This window comes from Bacillus rossius (assembly GCF_032445375.1).
Source record: "Bacillus rossius redtenbacheri isolate Brsri chromosome 9 unlocalized genomic scaffold, Brsri_v3 Brsri_v3_scf9_2, whole genome shotgun sequence".
Lineage (NCBI taxonomy): Eukaryota > Metazoa > Arthropoda > Insecta > Phasmatodea > Bacillidae > Bacillus > Bacillus rossius.
The window spans coordinates 8140959-8155786 of NW_026962013.1; the positions used below are offsets into that span (position 1 = coordinate 8140959).

General features: G+C 36.5%; 1 protein-coding gene across 3 annotated transcripts in view; it reads left to right on the plus strand.

The window, feature by feature from the left end:
* Nucleotides 1-4031: 4031 nt before the first annotated feature.
* Nucleotides 4032-14828, plus strand: part of LOC134543064 (slowpoke-binding protein) — a 50450-nt gene continuing 39653 nt past the window's right edge. Inside the window, exon 1 of one of the 3 annotated variants that reach the window (XM_063387796.1) lies at nt 4032-4147. In XM_063387796.1, the coding sequence (XP_063243866.1) occupies nt 4107-4147 (41 nt within the window). In that variant the 5' untranslated portion in view covers nt 4032-4106. Of the gene's footprint in view, nt 4148-12571; nt 12667-14828 lie in introns of those variants that run through there. The other 2 variants (XM_063387798.1, XM_063387795.1) reach the window with 2 other exon arrangements.

Sequence of the window (14828 nt, forward strand, 5' to 3'; positions counted from 1 at the left end):
GCGGAAAAAAAAATCATACTCGTCTCGTAAACAAGAAACAATGGTGGCCGCCTGAATTCACAGGTATTGTGATGAAAATTTAAAAATTCGGTATCTCCTAAAGTATTTGGAATTTCTTACCTCCGCCGGTTGTTTTGAAAAGAGGAAGTGAAAGGGCACAGAATAAAAGTATTTTCAGATTTTTAGCATCTTTTTTTTGGCATCTACCGCGATTGTAAATATTTACCAAAAGTTATTGTAACACCTTATAAATAGGTTTGGTGTATTTGGGATGCGTATTTGTTATAAAATCGAGTTATTAAAACGAAATAATATTATTCCCTTACCGTGAACAAAATTTATATAAAATCTGAAACTGTCAATTATTAAATGTGGCCTTGTGGATGAGCTGTCAACGGCGCTATTTGCTAATCGTAAGGTAGTCGGTTCGAATCCCGGCAGATTGTTAATTTTTTTTGAACTTGTAAAAATAAATACGGCGCACGTAACATTTCAAAAGTAATAAATATATTTGAATAATGAATGCAAATAAAAGTAAATTTATTAATTAAATTGTACATTTCATTTCACTCCTTTGTATCCATACAAAATAGTGATAATTCAATAAAAATGATTCAATTTTATTCATAAAAGTATGCAGAGGTAGATTTTATCATACAAAAGATAGAAAAATTAAAAAAAAAATTCTTCCTCAAAGAATATAATATTTTTAATGCCTAAATGGTTTGGTTGCAATAACCTATTACGGCTCAGTCTCAGGCCGAATATATTTCCTTTTCTACTGGATCAATCATTTCATCAATGTTTTGTTATGACGTTGTCACGTTAAACTATCGTCCGTAAACCGACTTTACAGACAACAATTTTTTTTTTTTTTTTTTTTTGCAAATCGAATTTTAGCACACAAAATATTAGTAGGTACGTAAACAAAAGTTATGAATTCCTTGTGCAAACAGTTATTGCATCAGGCATGAAGCAATGGAAGAGTAATGTAACTTTTTAATGAGACAAGAGAATGCTTGTATAGCTCTTGAGACGACCGACGGTTTGAATTTATTTTTTCGTACTGAAACCACAATTTTTTTTTCTTGCTCTAAAAACGTTTACAATTGCTTAAATGTGTGCTTACGTTTGTACCCTAGGTGAGATTCAAATCGCATTATTTCTTACTTTTGGAGGTTTGTAATTTTATTTTATTTCAGAGCCGTGCTGGCCGGCGTGAATCTCGTAATTCCACGTTATTGTGCGCTTACTGCCATCTAGCAGTAGGAGTAAGAACTAACTGTATGTAACGCGGTACGAAAGTGGCAGAACGAGCCGAGAGGGTAAGCCTACGATTCACTCGTCCTTCTGGACATACCCGAATACTCATGTTGGCAAGCCTTCTTTCAACAGACGAGAGAGCTAAACCTTCGATCGTGCATCTTCGGTTTTTTTTTTTTTTTTCATTGTAAACACCGGTTCTCGTCCAATCGTAAATAAATATACAACTATGATAACTAATGGTCAATTAGGTTAGGTTATCTACATTATAGATATTTTAAAACATTGTGGACGGTTGATTTGGTTAGGATAGCTACATTAAAGATTCTGTGAAATCATGTAAACGGTTTCCCCCAAATAAATACACCTGTTGTGGTACGGGAAAAAAAAAAGCGAGCATGAACTTCGGGGAACTTCGGGTTTGGCTCTCTCGTCTGTGAAAAAATGGCTTGCCAACGTGAGTATTCGGGTATGTCCAGAAGGACGAGTGAATCGTAGACTTCCCAGCCGGGAGTCGACACCTCCACAGATATGATGTGCTCCTGATACTACAGCCGCATCATATAGAGCGGATCGTGATGATAATGGTGCTTCTTCCCGTTTAATTTTTATTTATGACTCTTTTTTTTTGTGCATGAACCAACCGCAATCTAGAGGAGTTTTTTTTTTTTTTTTATGTACACACGTATACCGTAAATAAAGCGGTAGGTATCGCAAACATGCGGATTGCACGTCTCCAAACGTTACCTGATACCAGGCGAACATCACACCGCTGGAGGTTACAGATAAATAAAAATACTCTCGTCTCGCCACACAGAAAGATAATACGTGTTTTCCTTTTCCCAAGTGTCTGTTATAGTTTGTACAAGCTGTAAGTAGGTAGTTGGGTCTATCTAGCATTCGTTCATGGGTTAAATAAACGTCGGCTCTCGCCTTCATATAACCTGTTTAACCTTCAGTCCTCTCAGCACGTTATTTTTTTTTCAAGATATCTACTGGAAATAACATACTTAATGACATTACGGATGTATGTATGTATACTATAATACTAACATTAAAAATTCCCATGCTTTGCACAAGTGAAATAAAAAGCTATGCAAACCAAATGTTCGTGTTAAGACTTTAAACAAAATAAAATTTTCTCGTCTATAAAAATATATATGGTCAGATTTTTAACATTTCATCTATGCTATTATTAAGAAGTCTTTGTATTGTCTTTTTTTTAATAAATAACACTTATATAATGCAAATATCGTTGTAAATTGAAATAATGCGTTACCGTAAAAGATAACTTAATTACAAATTCGATATTTTTTATCTCTAAATTTCGCAGCCTGATTCGAGGTTTTTTTTTTTTTTTTTTTTTTAAATTTTTCTCATGTTATTATGTAACACACAATGCAAACAGATAATTTTTTTCTCCCAAATTAAGTTGTTTATTCTAACATTATATTGTTTAGACTACTACTCATTAATTATTTCTTTTGAGATTGGAAAATTACATACAAATATTCCATTAATACTTTATTAAAGTATGGATTTAAAGAGAGAGGGGAGCTAAATTAACAATTTCAAGTCCAAAGTAATGTACGTTCTTATATTTAAACACATGATGTCTGGTGTAGTTAGGAATAAATAATTTTCTTTTTATATATATATATATATATATATATATATATATATATATATATAATTTTAACGCGTGAAGTAGAAAAAAACTTCCTTCCACAAGAAACCGACTTCAAAAAATAGTATTTAGTAATAAAAGATCGCAAAACCCCTGCCTACTGAGAACAGTATTTTTCAACACGTTGAGTTGTGATTCTGGGAAACAAGAAAACCGTAAACAAGATGGTTTGGCTGGGACCAGAACCCGGGTAACTGATAGTATTTTGTTTTAAAGTCCGAGCATTTCGCCCTTAGCCCATGTAACGTATGGAGTTGATTTTTTTTTTTTCACCCTTAACCTAACTGAAACTAAATGTATATTCTAGGAAGGGTTCGGATTAGGGAGAGACCTAGGTGCGTCTTAGGCCGAAGCATATATATACGCTTGGGGATTAGTCGAATACATCGCGTGCTCTGTGCGGGGATTGGCCAGCCACGGCAGCGACTGAAGCCATGACTAACTCCCCCGTATTACAGACCGCAGCTGTATCCGAATACATGTTGATGCGTCCGCGGCACAAACATCCTTACATCCTTTAGCAAATGCAACCTCAATATAGAGGACGCACTTATAATGGATGGTTACTGTTATTGCTAGCATCACCTGTTGACAGTTGGTCGTACTTAAATGTGCACGTAGCCATTTTAAGTCATTATATTCCGCAAAACGTAAATAACAACAACCAATAAAAAAAAATTAAGAATAATGGCTGGTGTAAATGTCAGCGATCGAAATATTAAAAAAAAAAAATTTAAGTATCTCAAAAATTAAAAATACTCATAATGAGTTTAAGTACTTATATCGGGAATTTTTATTAAGGTTTTTATTTGTCTCCGTTTGATTTATCATAAAATTATGCTTATAACTTTTTAAACAAACCTTATGCCAAAAATCTGAAGTAATATTATAGACGGACAAAATAAAACGCTAATCCGCAGCTGACGGATGCAGGCAGGCCTGTATTCGGGTGCAGCTGACGGCAAGTTGCGCGGACACAGGGCATGCATGCTCCGGGCGCATGAGGACACAGCCGGGTTTGGTGCGAGCTAGCGCGGGCCGACTGTAGCTCGGTGTTTGTGTTCTGTTGGTTCTGTGTAGGTCGCGCGCGCAGCGCGTGGGAGCAGCCAGCCACCCCAAGTCGCAGGGCGGTTTGATTGAGCCAGAGTTCACCCTCATGAATATTTTGACAGGCTGCCTTGTGCGCTATGGTGGCAGGTAAGACATTGAACGGGATGGTTGGGGGGTGTTGTTTTCCCCCGCAACGACCTCCCCTTTCCACCCACCCCTCTCTCCCACATTTTCTGAGCGTGGTTTTCTAATGACTCTGGTCCCTCCTGTAACCTAACAAAACAAACTCCAGCTCTCATAAAAATTTACGACTTCTCCGGGGTGAGTAAATAAGAAGAAGAAAAAAATGTGGGAGTAAATGTACACAAAAATCTAGAACAGTACTTCTAGTTATCTTTCAAAGTTACGCTCCAGAAACGAGGTTATGCAATAAACATCGTCAGCTTTTTAAAGCAGGTTACTTGATTCGGAACTCACTGGAAATTAAGATGCTGGTTCAAAAAAGAATAGCACTCATGTTGGCCATTTACAGATATCCGGCTGTCTTCTCTTCTGAAGTGGACAAATTGTGTTCTTACTTTTCTTATTGTGTGTTAAAACATGACCAAGAAGAACTATAGGTGAAATCATGTCAAATGGGTTAGCATTCACTTTAAATGGATCTGCGCAAGCAAGTAATGAGGTAGTGTTGTTTAGAACATTTCTAACTAATCCTCAGAAATTAGTGTTCAGCTTTTTTTCATAATGATATTCTTGTTGTTGCTGATTAAATTTTTATTTATCCCCCATGAAAGAGGTGTTGAGTTCCGAATTATCCCCCCCCCCCCCAATTTATTTTTCAATTTTGAGCTGTCAACGCTATTGGAGCCGCCATCTTGGTTTTTGGAAATATAAACCCACAATTTGTAGTGAAGATTCCGTATAGTTCATCATGGCCTAGACATGAAGGAGGGCAGGGTTTTTATTTTCACTGTTTTTAGAAAACCTGACTATAAATGAAATAGCAAAAATAAAAATAAAAAATGTGAGCGAGACTATAAGTAGGCTAGTGATGTGTAAACACATGTAACCTCGGTAACGACCAAATTCAAGTGGTCTCATGTTGTTCATGTTGCAAATAAAAATATAATACGGAAACGGACACGTAATTTAACATAAAATTCTTTGAAATAATACCGATCGTGAAAAATAAACTGATAAATAAAATATTAGCTTTTCAAATTCCCAAATTTCTGGACACTACCATTGTGCTACCGAGTCTATTAAGTCTATAGAAGGAGAATATGTATTGTCATCATTTTAATGCCAGTTTTTTTTTACGTATTTTGAAACTTATGATTACTTTTTACCATAACTATTTTTAGTTTACAAAATATATTCCGGGGTAGTTTCACTGTCATAAAGTGTCATTTGGCACACAAATACGTTTGTTACGTCCCTTAATGTTCACGTAAGTGACTATATACGGGTTTGTGTTGCTACACGTGGGTGCACCATCTTGACGACATCGACACCGTGGTTATACAATTCCGTTCCACGTAACTTCCGTTCCATTCACCAAATTACTCATACCAAATACTGTATACCGAGAGCTAAGGTGTTTACACATCAAAAAGTATCAAGATGAAGGCTACTGTACGAACGGTTAATACAAAACTGTATACCGCATGATTTCATGCTTTCAGTGAATGCTGGGACTGACAGAATTTTGCTTTTAAGCTCACAAAAACCATCAAATAAGGAATTTTTAATTTTAAAAATATATATTTTTAATAAAAAATTAAATTTGGTTATATTATGAATATCTTTAAAAGTTTGTTAAAAAAATCAAATCCTATTAGAAGCAAAATAATTTAGGAAACTACACATTAATTAACATCAGGATGAAACGAAGCATGAAATTTCGGGAACATTTCATTCATGCTCTGCCATGCCATACATTTGGATAAATTGAAGTTACAGAGAATAATTGAAAAATTCCAAGATGTTGGAGCCAAATCCCCATTAATGCTAAACTCATATCGCTGACCAATTTTGTGATAACAGTAAACTTAGAAGCATTTCAATTAAAAATCACAAACTCGAATTTCAAATGAGGTGTTGATGCTGAAACTTTGTTGAGAAAAAAAACAACATATATTCACATGAGTATTTGTGCAAAAATTAACTAGTCTGCTCCCCATTTGTCCCATAAGTTATTTAAAATAATGCTATAAACTGCCATTTTATGTTTTTCTTCGTAGCTCGTAGTTTACAGATGTATAATAAAATTCCTCAAATTTTAATGCAGACGATTATTAATAAAGCAAGAATATTACTTGCTACTTTAAAAAAAATAACTAATACTCATTTTCAAGCATAGGGTGATTTTTTTAGTGGCATGTAAATAGCACAGTTATTATTAATGTGAAACAAAAAATAATAATTACACTCAGAAAATTTCAGTGCTTTCAAAACTGTTTTCCGAAACTCAACTGGTTAAAACTTTTGAGTAAAGAAAAATAATCTGGTGGTACTTCAGTCAGAGCAGCGTGTTTCGTCTCTTTTTTTTTCTCTTTTCTTTTTTTAATGTGAGGAAGTAAAATTGAAAGGAGGCAATTACAAGAGAGACTCGACAAGCAGAAATAAAGTCCGCTTGTTTTCAAATATCGCTGGTAACTGGATTTGACGTCTGATGGGGGAACGGGGTGGGGGTGAGAAACAGAAGGGTTCTTGTGCATTTCTCGTGTAACTGACGGCTCAATGTTGAAAAGAGAAAATATTTCATTGTCTCAAAGTTTTATATCGTCTCGGAATATTTGTACTCCTGAGAAATAATCCCCTTTAAACTTTGCACGGAAAATTCTGTACTTTTAATGCGCGCAGCCTGTGCGTGATGGCGGAAATGCTGCGGTTATAAACAAACTATAAACAATTTTGTTAGAACCGCAATATTTTTTATATTATAGACTCCGTGCTAGGGAAAAAAATGGTTTTCTATCATTCGTTCTAGACAACATAGAGAGTTCCAAGGTTTTTTTTTATGAACGGGCAGATTATTAACACATGCGGAGACATGCTGTAATCTTCAAGCTTCGCTGAAACACGTACAGCTGTAGATGATTAAGAGCCAACATGCGTAGTGTGTATCGTTATAATACCTTCAGACTTGTGACTTAATCAGTCACTGTATAAATCACTAAAGGCAAAGGGTAACCACTGAATAGTGTACGTATTTGTTGAATGAACTATTTTGTTAGTTAAACACGATACTATGTTTCACCGACCACTGAAATATTTGTTTTCAGTATTTTACTTCCTAGTCTCAATGGTTTCAAGGTTTTTCTTTGATGTTTTTTTTACGTAATTACTTAAATTCAAAATGATTTAAAAGTTTTTATCGTGATTTTTGGTAACCGTGTGCGTTGCCATATCAAATAAGAAACCATAGATTACCAACATAAAAACTACTACAGAGTCCAGGTGGATAATGTACTAGCAAAAAAAAAAAACCCTCATCGTTGCAAGGCGACGACCGGAAAATTGTTCTTAACAATATGGCGATCATAGAATCCACTCAATGCTTTCTTGTGTACAAAAACAAAACAGAAAAGTCTGTATTTTCATTATGACGCTACAACTTCACGTCTATGGTCAGGCTTTATGCTCCCCATGACTATACAGTAACATTTTTCAACATAAAATATTGTTTACGTTAAACTTTAGTTTTGATAAGTTTGGCTTTGCAAACACACTCAACTATGCTAAAATAAAATTGTTCCACTAAAATGTCTTACTCATTTTTTTTTTATTACATAGCAATACTCATGGAATATATAGCCAGAAATCCCATCCGAAATTTGTTATCATATTCAAATGTCCTTAAAACTTTATGTAACTCTATGAATTATTTTTAAGCGTGCTACGTGTGCTCATTTTATGTTACTTTTTTTATTATAAATACTTTTCGTAATTACTGTCAAAAGTAAAAGAAACTTTTGATTTGCTAGAATAACTGCGCATGTTTAAACTTCTACGGGACCTTTTCAACAGCTTTATTCACGCTGAATAATTACTCAGACCGTATGTTGCTCCCACTTTCTACGTACTTTCTTGTCGTTACTGACGTTCTGAATTGCTAACGAGCTTCATTAGCACCATTACGTTCTCTTTACGGTACGGAACTTGTTGCGAGGTGTAGTTTCTCGGTTACTTAGCATTTTCAAGTTACTTTCTTCGATGCAATATTATAAAGTATATTCACGATTATTTGAAGAAAACAATTGGTTGTCTGTAAAATCGGTTTACGGACGATAGTTTAACGTGACAACGTCATAACATAACATTAATGAAATGATTGCATACTTTTATGAATAAAATTGAATAATTTTTATTGAATTATCACTATTTTGTATGGATACAAAGAAGGAGTGTAATGAAATCTACAATTTAATTGATAAATTTACTTTTATTTGCACCCATTAATTCAAATATGTTTGTTACTTTAACGAAGATATTATTTTAACTATAACTTTTATGCGTGTTTGCTATTTAACTTCTTCCAATCTGTGTTATTCTGTAAAGGATAGGACGATGATAGGAAAAGTAGGAAACGAATGGGAGTGTTTCAAGTTTAATGTGCCTCGAAAAAGTCAAATCGATGGTTGTTCCAATCGAGTGGAAGAGAGATAGATGCGGCGCAAGCGTACAATGAGCGTAACGGGACACTGTGCGCAACGGGACAAAGATTAATCCTTTTTCATGCGTGCAGCCGGCGTACATCGATTTATTAGACGCAGTCACGTCAAAAAATGAGTTTACATCTAATTGATTCATGTAATTTAACTCTAGCGCTACCCATGATTAAGGTCGACATTCTCAGACACAAAAAATAAGCGTTTAGGTGTTGATAATGCTACACCTGTACCCTAACCGTGTTCCTAGTGAACGATAGGAACCGACCAGTACCTTATTTTTAGAGAACGGATTGTTGTGTCCTATCCGTTGCCTATCCGTTTCCCGAATTCCGTGCATTCGCAGAGCTCAACTTTTCGTTGATTTCGTCCAGATGGCGGACACGCGTCTGGCGTCATTAACTCGTGTATACGTATAAATATAAATATAAATATATATATATATATATACGTAAGTATACGTATAAATATAAATAAATATATATATATATTTATACGTATACTTACGTATATTTAAATATTTATATTTGTATTTATATTTATACGTATACACGATAAATAAATAAATAAATATATATTTATACGAATACTTACGTATATTTAAATATATATATTTATTTATATTTATACGTATACACGAGTTAATGACGCCAGACGCGTGTCCGCCATCTGGACGAAATCAACGAAAAGTTGAGCTCTGCGAATGCACGGAATTCGGGAAACGGATAGGCAACGGATAGGACACAACAATCCGTTCTCTAAAAATAAGGTACTGGTCGGTTCCTATCGTTCACTAGGAATACGGCTAGGGTACAGGTGTAGCATATTCAACACCTAAACGCTTATTTTTTGTGTCTGAGAATATCGACCTTAATCATGGGTAGCTCTAGAGTTAAATTACATGAATCAATTAGATGTAAACTCATTTTTTGACGTGACTGCGTCTAATAAATCGATGAACGCCGGCTGCACGCACGAAAAAGGATGAATCTTTGTCCCGTTGCGCACATTGTCCCGTTACGCTCATTGTACGCTTGCGCCGCATCTATCTCTCTTCCACTCGATTGGAACAACCATCGATTTGACTTTTTCGAGGCACATTAAACTTGAAACACTCCCATATATATATATATATATATATATATATATATATATATGTATGTATGTATATATATATATATATATATATATATATATATAGTTCTACTGAAATAAAATGGATTGAAATACTCGACAAACGAAAAGCTTAACACAAGTATTGTCATTTACCACGAATATATTTTTTTGACGTGATAACGTCTTATAAATCAATGAACGCATGACTCATTGTCACGTTCCGCCTGAGCCGAGCGTGCAAGCGAGAGCGCGGAACAAGTGATAGAGAGGCACGATCGGCCTAAGCGTTCGGCTTGTGTTATTTAAATTAAATTTGCAAAAACTGTAAATAATATTTGAAAATTAAAAAGTATGCAATTTTTCATCAATGTTTTTTTATGACGTTATTACGTAAAATTATCGTCCGTAAACCGACTTTACAGACAACCCCCTTTTTTGTTACTAACCATATCTGGAAACTATTTTATTCTATTTACACGGAAAAAAAAATAAGAACAGTAATTTTACAGCCACAATTTGATAAGGCATTCAATACATGGATAATTTCTTTGATACTCTACCTACTTGTAAGTTTCCCAGACTTTGTTAACCTAGAACATAAGTTACGCTGTACCTAAGGATTCTGTGTATTTTCGTCCAGCCCGCAGTTTATTCTCGGCTCGACCGGTTAGGAAGGGGGTTGGGGGGAGAATTGAATACAAGTCTTGCGTCAAAGGTAATTTTCGATGTAAAATTACGTGAACATAAAGGTGTAATTAAATGTTAGAGCCTCGAATTTAACATAGAACCTACACTTAGTTTTAAAATTATTTTGTTGTTTAATCCACATATTTAGACGTCCTTCTGGCTAAACATGAGATTTATGAGACTGTTGTCTGAACAATTTTGACGTCTCTTTTACATAATTGTCTCAATTTTTTTTTGACGTGATAACGTCTTATAAATCGATGTACGCAGGCTGCACGCACGAAAAAGCATGTCTCATTGTCACTTTCCGCCTGAGCCGAGCGTGCAAGAACCGGCCAACCACCGTGCGAGAAAATCTTCTATAATATCAAACAGGTTAAGGCGGGATTTTTAACTAATTGTTCGTGATTATATTTAAACAAATTGTTCAAATTAAATTTGCAAAAACTGTAAATAATATTTGAAATTTTAAATGTACGCAACTATACATCAATGTTTTATTATGACGTTATCACGTATAATTATCGTCCGTAAACAGATTTTACAGACAACTCCCCTTTTATCACTTCAATAACTACGTGCTCATGGCCTTATGACCCTCCCGGAGGCCACTGACAAAAATTTCAAAATGCGTTAGTCTTTCTAAGAAACTGCCGTCGTAGAAGGTTTTGGATATTTCTTTACTGTGTCATTAGTGCAGCGTGGATAGCTGAATATTTTTTTTAGGAATAATCTAAAATTTCTAAAAAAAAAAGGTAATCAAATTCTTTTACGGTCAAATAGTGGAGTATAAGTAAATAACAATAAATATAAAGATAACAATAATTAGGTGGTTGTTAGCAGAAGTTGCTGGCCATCCAAATTATTTCAAAAAATTATTTTAAAAAAAGCGTATCACATATTCTTCTGTATATAATGCGCAGGCACGAAACTTTTGTCTACAACATTTTTGTTTGTGCCACACACACCCGTGATAAGTCTACAAACCTCATGTTAAGATCGATTGGGTTCAGTCGATGACAGTTATCGCGTAAGGTTAGATTCGATATCTCCTCGCCAGGCACGTCAGCAAAACAGCGGAGCTTGACGGCGCATAGTGTTGCAGACAGGTGTCACGACAGGGTATACATATATCATTTACATGGATACCGAGCCACATGGGGATTGAACATAACGACATGGTTGATAACATGGCCAAAATGGCCGCCACAAAAGGAATTCCCGTCGCTACCCCTATTGTGGAAGTCATGTTTCGGGAACTTTACCAGGAAATGCGGACGCTCTGGTCTCTGGAGTGGGAAAGAATCGAAATATCCAGGTCGTACAAATTACTCCAACCCTCCTTACAAAAAAGCCCATGGTTCTCTAACCACCACGGACGATCGTTTTGCACGACACTTATTCGCTTACGATCAAATCATGGCTGCTTTAAGAGTCACTTATATAAGTTACATATTGTAGCTTCTCCCGATTGTGAATGTGGGACAGCTACTCATGACATCAACCACATTTTATTTCAATGTCCGCTGATGAAAAATCGAGACGAATTCTTTCAAAACCTTATTAGAGAAGGTAAATTTCCTCCATACAATCGAGAATATGTATTATGTCAACCTATTGTGCCTGTGTACTACGCTGTATTTCAATTTCTGTTCTCAAATGGTGTCAAGATCTAACTTCAACATGGCGTCGTGAAAACGCAAGTTTCGCATTAGTTTTCAACGGTAATATACGACGCGGAGCAAGTCCCAGCTCATCAGTTCTATTTCGGCTTCCAACCGAAGAGGATGTCCGGCGACGAGGCGTGACACCTCGTCACGACGTCAGTAAATCGGCGAACGTCAAACGGCACGTACAGTGGACGCAAGGTATTTCCAGACGTCGAGAGAATGGCTGTGGCCGAGTTTTCTCATACGGCCATGTTTTGTGTAATTCATGTGTGAAATGCATCTTTTTCCCCTCAATTTTGTTCATTTCTGGCTGCACGGGTACCACCCAAGGCCATAACAATCAAGGAAGAAGAAGAAGAAGAATGTTGCAGACAGGTTGAGGGCCGAGTACTTACGGACATTGACGAGGAGCGAAAATTGCATCGCGCGCTGCCGAGCTGGACGGACAAGGCAGTGTGCGCGGTGTTTGTTGCTGTGGTGGGACTCGCGTATTGAGTTCCCGCATTCCCTTTGCGTTTTCGTGAGTATGCAACTGTTGTTCTTTAGTGTTCGAAAATCATACGTAGTTTTTATACTATTGCCATTTATCGTTATAAGGCCTTGGTGGCCTTTGACAATAAAGGCCCGTTATACAAAGGCACGGAAACTGAGACGGATCACGTGTGTGTCATTTCTCTATGTCCACCACACTGTCATATAGCGCTGTCCATTTTTGCTTTAACTCGCTGACAATATATCACCCTGTGTTCAGCAACGCCGGGTACTGCAGCTGGTATTCTATAATTAAGTTAATACTTCGCAAACCTGAAACGCAATCTCATTGGTTGCTTTTTTTTACGTTTCCGTTAATTGTTAAAGCAGCAGACGCGATAGTGGAATGTTTCGGGGGATCCGTTTCTGTTTACGTGATACTTCTACGTTTCCGTGTCATTGTAGGAAGGGCCTAAGGCGCGACCTATGCGCAATCGGTTAATTTTTTAAAAAACTTACTCTTGGTTTTAGTCAATGAAATTTCTTGATGTATACAAACATTACTCGATTCCCCTAAAAAAAAAAAAAAAAAATTAAAAAAAAATGTCCTCGTGACCGTTCTGTGCGTAGTTGTGAATCAAAATGTTCGAAAACATGGCGTTCAGACCTTGTGCATACGACTTAATGTTACCGTTATTTATTTTTTTTTTTTTCGATTGTGAGCCCAGCCTGACCGGTCAACCCGGTATGACTCATTCATGAGCACCGAGTAGGTAACCCAAGTCCTGATTTGGGTTTTCCCCTTAATTTCCCCCCCCCCCCCCCCCGAATGCTCTTCAGGCAAAATGCTTGTATGGTTCCATGCTGCAGTGGGTCTTGGCCCATTCCATCCTCCTAAACGCACAGCTGTCTCCTGATTGGTGTAGCGTGTGCCCGATGTGACGAGACGTACAACAGTGAAGCAGCGACGTGGCCACACGTCGCTTCGTCGTGAACGGGCGTGTTTCACCCGCACGACAAACAAAGAAAAATGTTAACAGCAAATTTTTGATGTGTTAACTTCTCATCCCTCGGTGTACGATTTTGGTGGGAGTAATTTCGTGAACGGGGCGGAGGTCGCTTTGGAACGGAAATGTGTAACCACGGTGCTGCCATCTGTGGCGGATGACGTGAACCAAAGTTCACGAAGCCAAAGGGAAACTTTATAGTATTTACTTTTTAATGAATTTTTTTTTAACAATTTGGTAAGTATCTTTTAAAAAGAAATCTTGTCAAAAATATATTACAAACCATAGGTTAAATATTGTTTCAATTTTTTTTTTTTTTTTTTTCCGCTTTTATCGGAGCCGTTTCAAATGATTCGATAGTCGACGCAGCGGCTCGGACTACGAATTCTAGTGGCGGGTGCGGAAACTAAGTGTGATTCGCGTCCGGAAATTTAGTGGAAAGCAAAGTTTATGTAGGTTTATCACGCTCTGGCAGATTTGGTGTCGGAGTTTCGTATTATAAGTGTATTTGCAACATGAGAACACGTCATTTTTCTCGTTACTGAAGTTAGATGTTACTCGCTCACATGGATTTTTTCTCATCAACATCTACGCTCCCATACGCGCCACGCGCACACACACACTCTCTCTCTCTCTCTCTCTTTCCACCATCAATGTTCACAAGATTTTTTTTATCGACATGTGAGAGGAATAATGTTTAATTCAAATTCAACATTCAGTCCGAAATATCAATGTGCGTTAACAACATTTAAAATATATTTTACATAAAATTATGGTAGATAAAAACCTTAAAAATATATTAATGATAAAAATATTTCAAATGCACAAGTATAGCCATATTTCTAAAACTAAACTCTGACACTTTTTTCAGTAACCATAATGTCCGTCAAGTGATGAAAATAGGAAATATTTCTACTCTGAAAATTTGTGCTGACGTCACAGATGTGTCGGACGAAAGCGGCTGGGAAATAATTTTATTCGCGTGGAGTCCGTCGTGATGTGGTGCCAGCATTTTCCATTCCTTCGGCAGGACACCAATAGCAAACGAGTAGCGCAAAAAGTAGACCTGTGTTGTACTTTACTTGCTGGAAATGAAGCAAGCAGAGAGTTTATCAGTCACCAGTTTACATTGAGTTTGTTCGGACGCAACGGCAAGAAGAGACAAGGGGCTGGTTAACTCGTCAATCACGTCGATTCAGACTCA